Source organism: Trifolium pratense, linkage group LG7 (assembly GCF_020283565.1).
Source record: "Trifolium pratense cultivar HEN17-A07 linkage group LG7, ARS_RC_1.1, whole genome shotgun sequence".
Lineage (NCBI taxonomy): Eukaryota > Viridiplantae > Streptophyta > Magnoliopsida > Fabales > Fabaceae > Trifolium > Trifolium pratense.
In genome coordinates this window covers 52,819,408-52,836,961 of record NC_060065.1, presented here as the reverse complement: position 1 = coordinate 52,836,961, position 17,554 = coordinate 52,819,408, and the positions used below count along the sequence as shown (strand labels likewise).

At 35.3% G+C, this 17,554-nt stretch overlaps 1 protein-coding gene across 5 annotated transcripts; it reads left to right on the top strand.

Moving 5' to 3' along the window:
• Positions 1-3,027: 3,027 nt before the first annotated feature.
• LOC123896807 (helicase protein MOM1-like) lies at positions 3,028-17,554 on the top strand. Of its 5 annotated transcripts, none has more exons than XM_045947188.1 (13): positions 3,028-3,160; positions 3,797-4,975; positions 6,542-6,593; positions 6,870-6,950; positions 7,036-7,341; positions 8,230-8,433; positions 10,301-11,204; positions 11,625-11,645; positions 11,776-11,897; positions 12,063-12,167; positions 13,118-15,412; positions 15,511-15,724; positions 16,344-17,554. In XM_045947188.1, the coding sequence occupies exons 2-13, from the start codon at positions 3,828-3,830 to the stop codon at positions 17,060-17,062; spliced, it is 6,171 nt and encodes a 2,056-aa protein (XP_045803144.1). In that variant the 5' UTR covers positions 3,028-3,160; positions 3,797-3,827; the 3' UTR covers positions 17,063-17,554. The 5 variants fall into 5 exon arrangements, with proteins under 5 accessions (XP_045803144.1, XP_045803145.1, XP_045803141.1 ...); XM_045947189.1 differs by having other exon boundaries at positions 3,031-3,160; positions 6,876-6,950; positions 16,344-17,517; XM_045947185.1 differs by having other exon boundaries at positions 3,041-3,160; positions 11,625-11,675; positions 16,344-17,538.

Genomic DNA, 17,554 nt, shown 5'->3' with positions numbered 1-17,554 from the left:
AACATATCAAATGATTTTTAGTTTTTTTCAAAAAATTTATAGATGATCTATAAGATATAAACTTTCAATCCAACGGTGGATTTTGTAAAATTCGTATTCGTTATAGTATTTTCGGTTACTTGTGCATGGTGCACAACTTGAGAGACTTGTGCACCATAGACTTTGGCATGATTTAGGTATATTGGTTATGTTCATTAATGTGCAAAAGTTGTGTGATCTTTCATATTTTCTCCTTACAAATGATTAATAATATCCACATATATTGAATTGTTGGGAAAAGATTAGTTTAGATAAAAATCATTTTGAGGGATAGCCCATTATCTTGAGTTTGTTTTTATATGCACCTATCAAATCTTGATTTAAATGTCGATTAGGATGTTTTCTCCTCAAATTTCTAAGTGATTTTGTTGAGCACTAGCTTAGTGTAGAATTTGTTTTTATCATTGATTATTTGAAGGAAATGGTATTACCGTATTGGTGCATAAAATCTGCTCATAATCATAAATAGAAAGAAGACAATTATAGTTAGTGAATGATAATGGTGCAATGAAAATAAAGACTGTATTTCAAATCTCAATTGAAATTTGATCCGTCGACGATCGGAGATGACGGTTGGAGAAGGTGCGACGCAGTGGTACAAGGTTCTTATTCATCGGAGCGGGTTGTGTGTCAGCAAAAACACATCAACACTCTAAGTTAGAGAGATTTTAAGGAGTGTCTACCTTTTGTTATAGTTGGTTGGTCCCTTGTATAGTTTGTTGAGATCACTACATCGATGTACGTGGTTCGACGGATGTGCCATTTCCGGCGTGTGAGCGGGGTGGCTTGTGAATAGTAATTAATCAAAGAGTCCAGATTGGCTCCGAGTGTTTTTCCCTCTGTTAGGAGTTCATACCTGGATATCTGGCATATAGTTTTAGGATTGAACCTTCATCCAGTTTTTTAAAAAAATACCTTGAATGACCCCTTAATTTGTAGCCTTGAATGAAATTGTAGTTCCTTCATTATGGACAATCTTCAATTTTAATCCACAACTTTTATTAATTAATAAATAAAAATCTAGCTATCTTTTCTGGTGTAAACCGGATATCCTCTACGAGCAACTGCAGACATTAATTCCTCGAGCCTTGTGTGACCCAAATAGGTGGCAAAATCTCCCTAAGAATTTTTAAAGTTAAAGTTTATTCCCCCACTATAGTTGTATATTCCCCCACTATAGTTGTAGGCTTATGCAATTTGGAGTTTTATGCTATTGAGTTTCTAAGTTTGATACCACGAGTTTCTAAGTTTTGTTGAAAAGTTTAATGCGATCAAAAGAAGTTAAAGTTAAAGTTTACTAGTATAACTTATCCGTGCTATCGCTCGGGTTAATGTTCTATGAAAAATATAGATCATTTTTTTCACACATGAAAAATATGGATTATTAAAATTTTAATATTGTGATTTTTTTAATTATTTGTAAAATTAATTTTATATTTAATGTAATAGTTTATTTAAATATGATAAAAGATCCAAATTTTGGAGATTTTAAGGAGAAATGACATAATGGAGAGTGATACTCCACTCCCCGTTCCCAACTCACATGTTCATATATTTGTTATTTTATTTTCATAAAAAAAGGTCATTATGCAAAAATTAATCTAACGGTTAATATATTTGTTCTTAATCATCATCTCTCTCCTTTAGACATTTGTTTTCTTCAGGAGTATTTTATCTCATGTCCCCGTGTGAAAAAATTTCACATTTGAGAAGCAAAATGGGGCGATTTTAATTTTAATATTATTTATTTAAAAGTTAAAGTTTATTCCCCCACTATATTTGTAGGCTTATGCAATTTAGAGTTTTATGCTATCAAAAGCCCTCTCAAGATCCAATTGATCTACAACTTTTTTTTATTGTACAAGTTTGGTATAGTGTGGATAGGTTTTTGAAGAATAACAATCTTATAAAAAAATGCACCCATTAGAAATACTTGCTCTGATGAGGAAGAATATAGTTTTGAAACGCCAAGAGAATCTTCGTTAGAATCTTGTAAATTACATTACATTGCAAAATATAATTAAATGAAACTCGTTGATACTACTTAGAAGTTGGAACTTCATGTTTGGAAATTAAAGTTAAAAAGTATCGTTAATGCCACTCGAATTATAATTTTTTTTTTTATCAATGATATCTGATTCATTGAACCGTCTAATTTGATTTAGAGTTTCCTGAATCAACTAACAATTCATATTATAAAATGTATTTAACACAAACGACAGACAAATCATCACCAACAATAATTTCACTTTATTGCGTTAGTTTTTAAAATATATCAACAAAAACTTATATAGCAAGATATGGTTTTTTTTTTCCTTTTTGTGTAAGATAGTTCTTTTTTTATCGATAGTCATTAAGATACAATAAATGAGCTTATGGAGTGATAATGCATCGAGTTACCAAATTTACTTTTGTTGTCTCGTAAGAGTTTCCACGCAAATATGGAAACCTTCGGGGGAACTTGCTTGTGTCAAATAAGATCTCCAACTGCATCAAAAGAAACAAATTCATATGAAGTCAAGAACCGACATGCACCACGAACTAAGTATACTTTAACATAATCAAGCTCTCACTGTCACGTATCTGAAGAGGCCTGCAAAAAAAAAAGAGTGTGAAATAAAGTCTTTCCACTATTTTCTATTTCAATAAGTATAATTATTCTTGTTTCAAAAATACATAATTATTCTTTTTTTTAATTACCAACTCCCTATCTTATCTTTTTACGACGACTAATCTCTATTAAAAAAATTTATACGACACACAAATGAACATTATATTCCGACTAAATTTTTTCAAATATAATTTGTATTACAAGATAAAATATAGTTATTCTTTAGTAGATAAACATAATGACAAATCATTGAAAACTCGTGTACAAGATATGATTATTTTATTATTAATTTTTTTTTTATAATATATTTTTTTCATAAATAAAAAAATATTTTTTATTTTCTATATATTTTGATCTTTACCCTTATTCTCGTTCTCGATATATTTAATGAATGAATTAAAATCCATAATAATTGTATGATACGGTACCAAAACCAACCCTGAAATTGTTCTTTTTCGTCTCTAAGATTCACGTTTCCACTACGATTCATGCACTCATTCTTCCGTTAAGGTTTTTCCTTCAATCTCTCTCTCTCTCTCTCTCTCTCTCTCTCTCTCTCTCTGTTACTACTTCGTTCAATTCTCTCTCTCTCTATAACGGTCTTCTCCACTCTGCAATTGTTTCACTACTTCAATATTACGCCTCTCTAATTTCATCTATTACTGATTTAGAATTTAGGATTTAGGATTTAGGGTTAGGTTACATAATTGCATTGTTGTTTCCGTTTTTGTTTTGCTTTCAAATTCCATTCAAATGTTAAGTTCAAACCCTTCAATTTTTTTATAGAATGCGTATGTCATTACTATTTTTTGCTTTCAATTTGTGCTTCAAGGATTCATGTAATTATATAGGTTGAAATTATTTTTCTTAGAGATTGGACATTTATTTATTTTAGGTTTTTAAACTAATTTTTTCTATTATTGGTTGCAAATAGTGTTATTGTTGTTGTTATAAGTTTATTGCTTGTAACGAGTATCGACGCCTCACTGAATCGTTAGTAGTGTTTTGATTTCAATTGATTGTATCGGCATATCGGGTACATATTCGTTTGTTGTTGGTACCGTGGTGGTGTACATGTAATGTTGATTAAGTTTTCTACATGTTGGTTTTTGTGTCTTTATACTGATCAAATGTATTATTGTGTAGATTTTAGAAGTTAAAATAATCAGCTAAGCCGATGGTAAATAGTACTCGTGCTAGTCAAAAGGCTAAGGATGAAGAAAATGTGAGGGTGACTCGAAGTAGAGAGAAAGCAAAAATTAATGGACATCCTAATTTATTGGATACAGATAGTACTAGAAAGTCTACTAGAGAAACACCTTTAAGGAAGACAAATGCAAGCTCTTCCAGTACTCAGAAGTCCGAGCAAGTAGAGAAGGCAACACTGCCAGCTCCTGAAGCTAGAAGGAAGTCTGAAAGGGTTGAGAAAAAGAAGACGCCGAGTCCTTTGACAAAATCTGGAAAAACTAGGAATCCTTCTTCTTCTTCTAGTCCTTCAGATTCTAAAAGTGCAGGGTCTTTGGGTTCAATTTCAAGGCAGAAGCTACAAAAAGAGAAGAGTGTGAAGCAGTTGGCATTTGAAGCCCCAGAAGTGACTGAAAATGAGGAACACAATGTGGGAACTTCCCAGGTGAAAATAAAGAGAATGGACGCCCGTATGTATCGGTCTCTCTTTAAAGATGGAAAGAAAGGTACTATAAAGAAGTTATCTATAGGAAATTGCTCAGATAATAAAGAAGTCTCAAAGAATGGTACACTGCCATCTGAAGATGCCAAAGCAAAAGAGACTAGAGTAGACTCGAGTATTGACGGGCAAAAGTGCCAAAGCAAAGGTGACAACTGCAGTGGAGCCAAGATTGATGAGTTATCTAAAGGAAGTTGTTCAGATATTAACGAAGTCTCAAAGCATGGTACACTGCCATCTGAAGATGACAAAGCAAACGAAACAAGAGTTGATTCTAGGTTGAGTGGCCCTATGACAAATCTAGCAGAAAATAATGTGACTCCCGGTTCATTTATACCGTCTAACACCCCAACTTATGAGACTAGTGTGGTACCCATAAGGGTACAGTCTGATTGCTGCAGAGAGGAGACATTACCAACATTAGCGTCAGGAAATTCTATATTAGACGATGATGACATGGTCAGTAACAATGCTGGGCTTGGTGGGGGTGAAAACTTGGCACCTTCTAAGAGAAAAGTAATCACAGTGGACACAGAATCAAATGTTTCTTCCACAATATCTAAAGGAGACAATGCGAACTTGATCCCTGATGCTCTCCCTTCCAAGTTAGGTGGAAACGAGTCATGTTCCAAACGAACAAGGTACTTGTTGTTAAATGATAGTAAACAGTATCAATTCCTATTGAAATAAGAGTTCTGATCCATTCACTATTCATTTTTTTGGTGTGTTCTGTTGCTTTTGTTGTGCTTAGGAAGTTTGGCTTTATGCTTCCCCTCCCCTATATCACACTGTCTTATATTGTTTTGTGACTATAAAGCTCATATTCACATTTTTTCTATTTAGTTTTCAAATTCATGGTCATATTACAGAGTTCTTCTGTTGAATCGTTCATTTCATACATGCTGCTTGATATATCATATTTACCATAGTCCGCCCTTTTTTATATATAAGGGGGCATATCCTAGTGAGAAAGTCCTTTCTTATGTGAGAGTGAGAAGATCTAATCTCAACCCTTGAATCTAAATAAATGGCTGAAATTAGAAATCCCTTTTAATGAGTCACATGCAGCCTCTTCTCTCTACCTCACTCAAATCAGACGCCTTTTCCATATTTTCACTCCCAGATTGACACAACCATTTTTGTCCCATCACACTCCCTTCTACCTCTCCCATTAATCTTGATGCCAAATTGAAATGAATCCTTATAGGTTTTCTGTCCTCCATCTTTTCTCATTGATTTAACCCCTGGATGGGTTTTAACTATGATCAATGTCAAAAATGAATTATAGGAAAACATATGTCAATTGATCACTTGAACTTGTTAAGCTAGTGGTAAGTATTTAGATAAAGTATCCTCTCTAATGAAATGACAATATATCTCAACGTGCTTAGTCCTATTTTAAAATACTAGAAGCAACATGTGCAAATTGATTATCACCAATTAGTTTAGGTAAAAACAACGGGAATAGTCACCGTAAAAAAAACAACAGGAATAGTCACTCTGTTGGTTTACCCAAGATATCTTTTTGGGTTTGATTATGTTAGGTGTTATATTTTCTCTTTCACAGGGTACATTCATAACAAGCTTAAAGCTTAGTAAGCTTTAGTTTGAGAGGGAGTGTTAGAATATAAGAAAATATCTTATAATGTCTTTGATATTGTATTAGAGTATATTAGTTTATCTCCTAGGATTAGTTTCTTATCTTAAGAGTATCTTGGATTATCTCTTAGGATTATTTTCCATATCACTTGGTTATTATTATTTGATTCCTGATTTCCTTATTTATTTAGGATTATAAGTCCATGTATCCCTATAAATAGGAATTAGTGTTCAGTCTTTTATATCATGCCATTATCAAGCTCTTATTAATTTCTCTTCTCATTCCTCTAAAACCAATAACTTCAATCATCAATAAATGCAGCAAATTATTGAGGTTGACTCAGTATGATTAGGTCTCCATATATAACAAACTCAAAAAAAATAAAAATTAGGCAAAGAATTACAAAAATGTTTTCCAATTTTTGTAATTTTTCAAGGTACCGATTTACTATATTTACATACAACATAAACATGTAAATATATGGACGAACTTTTACTAGGAATTATACCATTTACCCTTTACCTGTTGATCTGTTCCTGATGGTTTATCGGCACTTCAACATATTAAGTGTTTTTCACGTCTAAGTGATTGGTTCTTTACTTTGCAGGTTAGATTATAATCCTACAGTCAAGGAGTCGTGCGATCCATGTGCAGCTGAGGTTGGTTGGATTTCTTTTATCCACATCGTCCCCCTTCTATCAATTTACTTGATTTTTTTTTTTTGCAAAAAGGCTTACAATACTATTTCTCTAACAAATTAATATGGGGGCCGCAACACTAATGATAGATTGCTGGTTAATAATTAATCAACAATCCTCTGGTGACCAGACATCAAATCTCTTCCCTTAAATTAAAATTATCAATATGTATCCCTGTACATTTATTTGTTTATGTGAATTTGTGGGAAGTCTCATATTTTTGTATCTTTTCATTAGGATCAGGACGAAGATGACACTGAGCCAACCATGGTGCAGAAGGATAAGAGTGACTACACAAGTGGAACTGGACACCTGAAGGTTTGTTTCTTTTGATGTATAGGTTTGGCCTTGTCCCTCATCTCAAATTTGTTTTGTTGCCTATTTAATCCTACTGGCTTTTCAGGATAGCGCTGTGGAAGACAAAAATGTTCTGGCTCTTGATGGTCAAAATGATAATGAAAAAGATAGTTTAATATATAGTTCCAATGAAAGTGTTGTTCAGCCGAAGGAGAAATTGTCAAGTCATATTGCAAACAGATGCAAGTCTGACTCCTATAGGTTTGTTGAGTATTGGGTTCCTGCACAGATATCTCACGTGCAGCTTGAGCAATATTGTGCTACTTTACTTTCAAATTCTTCAATTCTTTGCTCGTCACCCAAGATTGATTGTGTTGGGGCCATTCGTGATGTCCTTATTTCTATCCGGAAGGTTAAGTTTCACTTTTTTAATTATTTTCTTAGACTGCAAAATATCAAAGATCACATACATATATTTGGTTTAGATTCTAGCTGTTTTATTCCGCAATTTTTAGTTAGTACAGTACTGATTAGTTTTCCTTTATTATCATTAAATGTTTATTGATAGATTGATCATAATTCTTTACTATTATCAAGTGAAATATTTAAAATTTTATCATTTCAATATTTTTTTTAATTATTTTCAAATACTGAACATCTGTTTTAGTCAATCTGATACATGCACGATTCATTATTGGATAAAGTCCTATTTCGCCTAGTGATATGGCCTAAATAGAGCTTATCCAAGTTTAACAATCCTCACTTTACAAGCTAGTTTTGTGGGGTTGGGTTAGGCTGAAAACCTAAGATAATATTGGAGACTATCCTAGATTCATTGTTGCGCTACCAAAATTGTTCAGGCAGAAGACACAAGAGCTCTGGGTGTGGGGTTGTGCTTGAGTAAAGTACAAATCTCACACCTCCTAGTGATATGACCTAAATAGAGCTTACAAAGCCTTGACAATTCTCGCCTTACAAGCCAATTTATGTGTTGGAGTTAAACCTACTATCTGAGATTCATCAACCAATTATCAAAATAGGTTTGGATTCATGTGGTTAAATTGAAGAATTTATCTATTTTAATCATTAAAATCCTTTTTGTATATAATTTTTTATGTATATATTCTGAAGTTTATTTGGCCCCCCTAACAAAAAACTAGAACGAATTTGGTAAACAACTGAGTATTTTTTGCAATAGTTGCTATGGTGTTTCTTTACTTATTCAATTAACTCCACAGCTGCCAAGTGGCTATGAACTTTCTAAATGGTTTCATTTTTTGGTTGTGGTATCTCTCGACAGTGTTGTAATCATCCCTATGTTAATGATCCGTCCGTGCAAACTTTACTATTCAAGGACCTTGAAGAAGTTGATTATCCGAGTGACAAAGAAAAATTAGTTGAGTATCTAAATGTTGGAATAAAAGCAAGTGGCAAGCTGCAACTACTTGATTCAATGCTCACAGAGTTGAGAAAAAATAACTTACGGGCACTCGTGCTTTTCCAGGTATGCATTTTGCAAACTATCTTCCCATATATCGCCTATGAGTTTCTTTCCATGCTTTGTGAAAAACACTATTGTGTTACTCCATAACCGGGTCACATACTTGACCCACACACCCAGTAGGTGTCTTCTTTGCAACTCGACAAAAATACACTGATGCATATGATCCCGTGGCTTTGTGCGCTGATTCTGCCGCGCCCACACCACTTGCGATCTTAGCCTTGCACAGGCACACTCAGTGGCAGCAACATTGTGGTCTCGTATGCTCTTATGAGTTGACTCGTGATTCCGACTACCATGATTAGATGTCAATGATTTGGTTAAAGATATGATCTAAGATAAGTGCATTATGGTGTCATTTGATCCATATCCATGTAGTTGACTCCACCTAGTGGGATAAGGCTTTTTTTGTTTGTTTGTTTGTTTGTTGTTGTTGTGTTGTTGATATATGTGTGTGATTGAGAGAGGTAAAATTTTACTTGTTAGAGTAAGAGAAATCTCACTGTCACTGTTCAAGTTTTCTTTTAAGATTGGTTAGGATCGTATTACGGTATTAGTGAATAGAGCATTGTTTTAGAGTTTCGACAGCTTAGAAACATGTTTTTATCATTAATGAATAAGACTCTTTAAGAGTAACTAGTTCCTAGGATGTTGCTATAGCGCTATAGCGTAGCGTTTTACCACCTCTCTGCTATGCTATAAGGCTGCTTTCCTCTATTTAGAGAAGCGGAAATAGCGGCCGCGATTTGCAGGAAAATAGCGTTTTGGTAGCGGTGGCGTAGCGGTTTGGTAGCGCTATTTGGCCGCTTTAGCGTTTTGGAGGGAAAAAAATTGATGAAAATCCTTATTTTGGAAATAAATCATAAGTGAGCGGTTTGGTAGCGCAATGGCACCATCTTCTAGAACTGCTGATAACAGAGGCTTCATTAAGCCTACTAGTGACAACCTTGATATAGGTTGGAAGTGGAATTCTTATAAAGACAGCAGCAAGAAAACAATTATTTGTGATTTTTGTTTTCACCCTTCCAGTGGAGGAATAACAAGAGCAAAGAAGCATCGGTTGAGGATATCGGGAGAAGTAAAATCATGGAATGTTATTAGTCTTTATTTAGAACCTATTTTGATGGTAAATGACAATATTTAGTATAATTATTAAGTAAGAAAGTCCTTTTAATTTTGGGTATTTTTCTATTTTATGTATGTTGTTGGAATTTATGTTTAATTTGTACATGACCGCTATACCGCTATAGCACTACCCGCTATACCGCAATAGCATTTTTGAGGGTCGGCGCTACACGCCGCTATCCGAGATTAACAACATATACTAGTTCACTTCACGACATAACTTTTGATTCTCTTCATTGTTTGGTAGTAATTGTACAACACAAACAGTTTCGAGTAGAGGAGGGGAAGAGAGGGATGGAGAAAGGTTAAAACCATTGATGGAGAGAAGGGGACTTGAGGATGAGTGTTATCTATCAAGAAGTGGAATTTTTGTTTTTTCTTTAAATTGTGCATGGGACTAAAAGTTATCCTTTGATTTTCTTGAGAAACACATTTTTGCACTTTTTTCCCATCTACTGTCATCTTTGATTTGTTTTGCTTTGTCCCACAGCAATTTTCAAAAATTAAACAAGGATTCTTGTATTGTCTAGTCATTCTTTTTTTAGCAAATCAAATGCACGGAGGCATGGTGGTTGTTTTTTTGGCATCGTCATGACCACTTTTTCTAATTTTCTGACTGTACTTGTGTATGTCTGTTGGTGACTGCATAGTGAATGTCATACGCCGCTTTCTTTTATATTGTGTGTTCATCCGCTTGAGGGAAACTAGGTAATTGAGTTATAAGAATTTGTTATTGAATTTGCAGTCTATTGGAAAGGATTCAATTGGAGATATTTTAGATGACTTCCTGCGACAAAGATTTGATGTAGATTCATTTGAAAGAATTGATAAAAGTCTTTCATCTTCTAAGAAGCAAGCTGCCATGAAGAAATTTAATGACAAGAATAATAAGCGATTTGTCTTTCTGATGGAAACTAGTGCCTGCCTTCCTAGCATAAAATTGTCATCAATTGACACTGTTATTATATTTGATAGTGATTGGAACCCAATGAATGATCTAAGATCCCTTCAGAAGATAACACTTGATTCACAGTTTCAATTTATCAAAATGTTCCGTTTATATACAGCTTTCACTGCTGAAGAGAAAGCTTTAATTCTTGCTACGCAAGATAAGGCCCTAGACATAAACTGTCTATATTCAAGCCGGGGTCTCAATCATACTCTCTTGATGTGGGGTGCTTCTCGTCTTTTTGACGAGTTGGGGGTTTCCCTTGACGGTTCAACTTCTACGTCAAGTCCTATACCACTGCTAGAAAAAACAGTTTCAGAGTTCACATCCTGTCTATCTGATGCTGGTGAAGATTCGGACACGAGCAGTCACTCAATTTTATTGAAAGTCCAGCAAAACGGAGGATCCTACTGTTCCAATTTTCCTTTGCTTGGTGAACTGAAACTTGGGTCGCTGGATGAAGAGTCACCACAAACTTTTTGGACTAAACTATTGGAGGGAAAACATTTTCGATGGAAGTACTCAAGTAGTCCATCTCAGCGGAGCCGGAAGAGAGTTCATTGTTTCAATAATTTGGAAGGTGGGACCAACCCTGTGAATGAAGGCATAACAAAGAAGCGCATGAAAGTGAGCAACAATACTGTTGATCAGCCTACATCGAAATCTGAAGGTGAAAAGTTACCCACTGGAGTCAAGGCAGGTTAGTGGCTGGTTGTTATGCAAACTTTGTGAAAAAAAATCACCTTTTTTGAAAGAGGCATATGTTTAAACTAAATATGAAAGTACCTGAGAATTATCATTAAAACCTATTGTTTTTCCAATATACTTTTTTTTACCAGGTTTTAAAAAATGTGATTTTTCTTAAAAATGTTATTTTGTCGAAAATAAGCACTTCTAGTCCTATGTTATTGTATGCAAACAAGTTAAAAATTACTTTAAAAAATAAGACAAACTTAAAAGTTTCTGCTTCTTCTAAACATCTCTAAATTATTTCTATCATAATTGCTTTTAAATTGATTAGTAACAAACAGGTCATTAATGAGGTTAACTAACTAATAGTAAGAATTATCTTTGGTGTTTTTATGATATATCCTCTGAGGCCAGTAATATACTTTTGCAGGAATCTTTGGAGATCTAGTGGGTAAAGTCACTCAATTCTTTCCTAGTTCAAGTATTTGTGTTGGTGTAGCCATTCAATGTTAATTACTGTCATTTCTCACTTTTATTGCTTGATCAACCTTACTCACTTTGTTTGCTTGATCAAATACCAGATAAACCTCAGGATAATGGTGTTGGATCCGAGAAAAACGGCAGAATACATGATGAGCAGAGGAGCTTACATCTTTTGCTGAAGCCACAGATCACAAAGCTCTGTGACGTTCTTCTTCTTCCAGTATGCAGCATGTTTTTCTCTTTGTTAAGTTTTACTCTCTGTTTGTTTTCCTGCATTGGCCCCTTACAAGATTGCATTTTTATTACCAGATTGTTTGTGCTAACGAAATCTGAGCTCTATTATTAGTTTGAATTTGATGTTATGGTGACATATTTTCTAATGCAGGATAATGTCAAGAATATGGTTGACAATTTTCTTGAGTATGTTATGAACCATCACCATGTCGATAGGGAACCCGTGTCAATATTACAGGCTTTTCAAATATCTCTGGTCAGAATATTTCTTGCATTTTTATCTATAAAATCCTTTTCTTCAATCACCCCTTCTCTATCACATCCTTGTTTCTGTTATAGCTTATGTTTTCTTAAATAAAATAAATAAAATTGGTGTTTTGTTTGTTTATTTATTCTTGATTCTTTCCATACTCTGATATGTGACTCTTGTTAAAATTTGGGCTTCTTTTTCCTTTCAAGCAGTAGTATTTTCTGGAATTTGATTTCGTTTTATCCTATCTAGCTTCCCTAATTTTGTGTATTGTGTGTGTATCTTATTTATTTTTGGGGAAATCCAATAATAAATTTGTTGATTTTTCACACATTTGACATTTTTCTGTTGCAAGCCAACCATCAAAGCAATTTTTTGTTTGCACTTGATCTGGTTAGTCAACTGCATGTATGCTTTGAAATTTTTGTTTGGGCTGATCTTGCTCTGCGTTGTTTAGTGAGCTCGTTCATAACATGGCTAGACTCAAGCCTCATTGTCATCAGTGCAGGGCACAAGTATAATCAAATAAACTTGGCTTGTAGTCATTTTGTCATCATATTTGTGGAAGATAATATGGAAGAAAGAAAAATAGTAATGGACAAAACTTAAGCATAGGATAGATATAAAGCATAGGATAGATATAAAGCTCAACATGATTTTCCTCCTTCTGTTTAATATTTGTTCTTAATATGTATAAATTTCACTCTTTTTTTCTCAGTTCTTTTTTATTCCATTTGAAACGGAGAGAATGTTACTGTCACATCACTTTTTTTTCCTCTTTGCTTTTTTTTCTAGTATATTGTAGTTAATAATATGTAAAATAGGTTGTTATAGGACTTTGTTTTCTACCTCTTGTAAATGCATATATTCCGTGGTTGCATTTATTTGTATGTAATGTATAAGTATAATGTATAAGTATGACTGATAATCCCCTCCTTGTATTATGCAAATTTCAGATTTGGACTGCTGCTTCTTTGCTAAATCACAAACTTGACCACAAGGCTTCTCTTATTCTTGCGGAACAAAATTTGAATTTTGACTGTAAGAAAGGAGAGGTGGACCTCATTTTTTCTATGCTGCGGTGTCTAAAGAAAATATTTTTACATCGTACAGAAAATTGTAATAATACTTCTTCTCCAAAAGCTTCTAAATCACCAAGAGTTTCATGTACTGGAGTGGCACAAGAGGTTGAATTGTTCAAAAAAGATTTGTCCAAAAGCATTAAAAAAATTCAGAAAAAGTGTGAAAAAACGCTGAATAAGATACGCCTTATGCACCAGGAAGAGAAACAAAGGTTGAGAGCGTCTAATGAGGCTCAAAAGGCTGAATTGGAGAGAAAATACACAATAGAGTTAGCATTCACGCGATCCTGCTCTCCTAATGAGGTGACGAGAATAGAAATGCTCAAAATTTTGAACATTGAACATCAAAAAAGGATTGAAGATCTGGAATTTCAGTATGAAACAAGTCTCAAAGATCTCGAGGACAAACATTCAGCTCATATATTAAAGGTTCAAGACTGTGAGACCACTTGGGTGGAAGATTTGAAATCTTGGGCAAAAAACGAATTGCGAAACATAGTTGCTTTAAAGGAACTTGGGACTGGGTTTGATTACTCGCAGATGTGTGATAATGTGGCTGAATCCATGAAAGAGACTGGGGCTGTGGTTCCTCAAAAAAATTCCCCTTCAGTTGATAAAACAGTTGAACAACAAAATTCTCTGGTCAAGCATGACAGGGCTAATGAAATGGACATTATGGTTTCAAATGATCGGGCAGTCTCTGGAAATGAGGACCATAATACAACTGAAAATCAACATGTCAGTCAGGAAAATATTCTCTCTAAACTTTCCCATTCCAGAGAGCAGAATTCTTATGGTGCTACAAGCATGACAGATGAAGCTATTAGGTCTGAAAATTTTGGCCATGAGTCTAGAGATGGTTGTGAGAAGCCTAGTTTAGATACCGCGTGCTTGCCAGATTGCAGAGAACAGAATTCTGATTGTGCTACAAGCATGACAGATGAAGATAATAGGTGTGCAAATTTTGGCCATCGGTCTCGAGATGGTTGTGAGATTCCTAGTTTAGGTACCGCATGCTTGCCAGATTGTGAGAATGCCACACATCCAGTGCACCAGTGTTCTGATGGAGTCTCATCAAGCGTACCTGAAGGGCAAATTCCAGGTGAAGTGCAAGAAACTACTAATGGAGGGGACTCTGTAAGTGTATCAAAAAGACAGGTACATGTTGAAATGTCTGAGGCCGTCAATTTCACTGATTGTCTGCTGCAGAGTCCCCCTTCATATGTGGCTCAAATATCCGACAGAGGTTCAATAGATGTGCCAGTTATAGATGGTGTTTCATCACCAAGGCCTTGTCAAGCTGCTTGTTCAACCAGTTGTCGAGATACAATTTCCCTTTCAAATCCACCTTTGGAGCAACAAATACCTGATGGACTCTTGAGTATTCCTGATGGAGATATTCCTGTCACTGTGCCAGAAAATAGTCATGCAGTGGCAGATTGTCATAAGGATATAGAGCCTTCAACAAATGCTGTGCTGGTGGATAATAGTACCACAAATGACCTGGAGGGAGGAGTACTCGGAACTGTGACCAGTGCTCCAGTATCTTCTAGACCAGTTAATGTCATGGAGCCTCTAGAACAAGGGCAACAATTGCCGTCTGTGGAGTCTGCTGCTGACAAGGATTCAGCTGGGGAAATGCAAAATTCTTATGAACAAGTTCAACTGGCATCTCGTTCAGCTGATGTTGTACCAGCCAATCAAATCACGGTGCCTCCAAAGCAGGTGCATCAATTAGCTGCTGCAGAGCTCTCTTCCAACTTGGGTATGCTGGGTTTGTCTAATTTTCATTTAGCAACTGAAGATGAACATCAGCCGAGCAATGTACCAGATATCCCCACTCATCATCCTGAACCATCTTCTGCGGTTCCAAATAAAAATGTTGCGCAGCCACACTCAAATTCAGCACTTTTTTTACATTCAAATCAAGCTGCCGTGCACCCTGTCTCAAATTCAGATCTTGATTCAGTTACAGCCAGTAGAGTTAGAACACAGTCTGCCAACCCAAGAAATTTGTCAACTCCTTTGGAGATGAATAATCACCCTATCCAATCTACAGCCCCTTCGTCTTCCACAAGGCTTCCACATTTGTCCTATGATCCACTGAAAATTGAATTTGAAAAAATACAAAAAGCAATAGAACAAACTTCGAAAAGCCATGAAGATTCGGTTAGTTTCTGGTTTACTCATATGACCTTAATCTGATGAATACTTATTCTAGGTTCCTATCTTTTCTGATTACTAAAGTATTATTCTTGTTGGAGCAGAAATTGCGGTTGAAATCTGATTTTGAAAAGGAATTAGCGGAGCTTCGAAAAAAGTATGATGTTAAATTTCAAGAGATGGAAGTTGAATTTCAGCGAACAAAGAAGACTTTGGATACAAATCTTAACACAGTTTGTGTGAATAAGTTATTGGCTGATGCTTTTAGGTCTAAATGCTTGGATCTTAAAGCACCCGGTGCTTCAGGAATGCAACATGGTATGTTTGTTTTTCATAGACATCTAAGTGTTAACATTGCTTTTAAAGCTCTGATTTTGATTGGTTACCGAAACCAAACTTCACTTCAATTCCTTTCCAACTATGTCTCGTGTTGGTGGTTTATTAATTTATTTATCTTTCCTTGCCATCTGTTGTTTTTTTGTTGACTGATCAAGTTTCTACCGAAGCAATAAACCTGAGTTGGCAGATACTACTAAGGCTGTGAGAGTCCTTGCCAAGGATAATAATTTGGTTCTCTTATTATTTATTTTTTTCTAAGAAGGCCAATTTTAAGCAAAATTATATATGCAGTTTTTAAAAAAATTGTTTCAGTAGTTTTATGGTATTATTGTTCTTGGTTGGTCGAATTAGTCTAACATTGGGATAGGATGGCAAAGGTACACACTTAAATATGTACTCTTATCCTTTGTCCAAAAATAAATAAAATATGTACTCTTATCCCAAAAAAACAAAATACTCTTGCGCATAGTGTGTTTGCATTCATGTCTTGTTTATGTAATCTATTCAGCAGCAGGCATACAAATCACTAAATGTGGAAGGCTTGCAGCACTGAGTTTTCTGTTTCGAGTATTTTTTCTAATCTCTATCTTGATTTCAGATTCACTTCCGCGGCAGTTGCATCAACGTTCGAGTCAACAAACTGCTACTCGGTCATTAGTGGTTTCTGGTTCTTCCGGTCAGCCTCCTGCGACCAGTCTGCTGAGTCCCTCCATTGCTCCCAGTCAGCCTCCTGCAACCAGTCTGCTGAGTCCCCCCATTGCTCCTAAGTCACAGCATATGGTACCGCCTGGTTACAATAAGTCTGGAACTTCCTCCGGTGTCTCTGCAAGACCACCTCTCATTAACACTACTAGGTCTTCAATCGCCCGAGATGTTCAAACTGGTGGCGAGATACGTGCCCCTGCACCACATCTCCAATCTTCTAGACCCCCAAATTCTGTTCCACCCTCCAGTTTCCATCCTCTTCTACTCCGAAATCTAAGTCAGACAGCTCCTAGTAACCTTCGAGCAATTTCTCCCTCACATGCTCGTGTCCCACCCTTGCAAAGACCAACAACCCATCAGTCTAATCCACAAACGGGATACCGGCCTGACAGTGCAGGCAGATTAGCCACTCCTAACTTACCTCTCACGGGTTCACATGGGAATGTTAGCAATCAATCTAATATAACCTCCCCAAATGTTATTTCGCGTTTGTCAGATACGGCTCCCGCTAACCTATCCAGATTTGGGCCCAATAGCAGTAGCATGGTGATTAACTCATCGCATCAAGCTGCGTCTGCAGATTTAGTATGTTTATCAGATGATGATGACTGACCTGAAAAGTGTTTTGCATGCATTTGTCCTAACACCCGACTATGGTATAGCTTTGTTTACTTTGGAGGGTTATATTGTTGGACTGTCTTGACTATTCTCTTAATAGGCGGCAAAGCTGAATAGGAAAAGGGCCGAGCTGACTGATGAGTTTTTAGCCTTAAAAAAAGGGCTCTCTCATGTGAAGCTAACATGGCTGGCTACATACAAGTATAGCCAAATCAAGATGAGACGTAACGGACATTTGGTTTGCTCTAATTATATTGATGGTAAAATGTACATAATTAATCAAGGGTAGCTCATCTAGTTAGATCCAAATTTTCAATATGTATTTAACAAATTATTATATGCTATGAGCTTACCTTTGTCAAAACAAAAGTAATCAAATTGTTATCTGATTTTCTATACTGCTATCTTATTTAAAAAAATAAAAAATTTGTCAAGTAGCCATCTTATTTAAAAACTTATTGCATATTAAAGATTATATATTTCAAA

Excerpts from the sequence above, each read along its gene's own strand:
- LOC123896807 (XM_045947185.1), top strand. The coding sequence starts at position 3,828 with ATGGTAAATAGTACTCGTGCTAGTCAAAAGGCTAAGGATGAAGAAAAT. Across the intron at positions 4,976-6,541 it reads TCATGTTCCAAACGAACAAG|GTTAGATTATAATCCTACAG; the intron begins GTACTTGTTGTT and ends TTTACTTTGCAG. Across the intron at positions 11,898-12,062 it reads GTGACGTTCTTCTTCTTCCA|GATAATGTCAAGAATATGGT; the intron begins GTATGCAGCATG and ends TTTCTAATGCAG.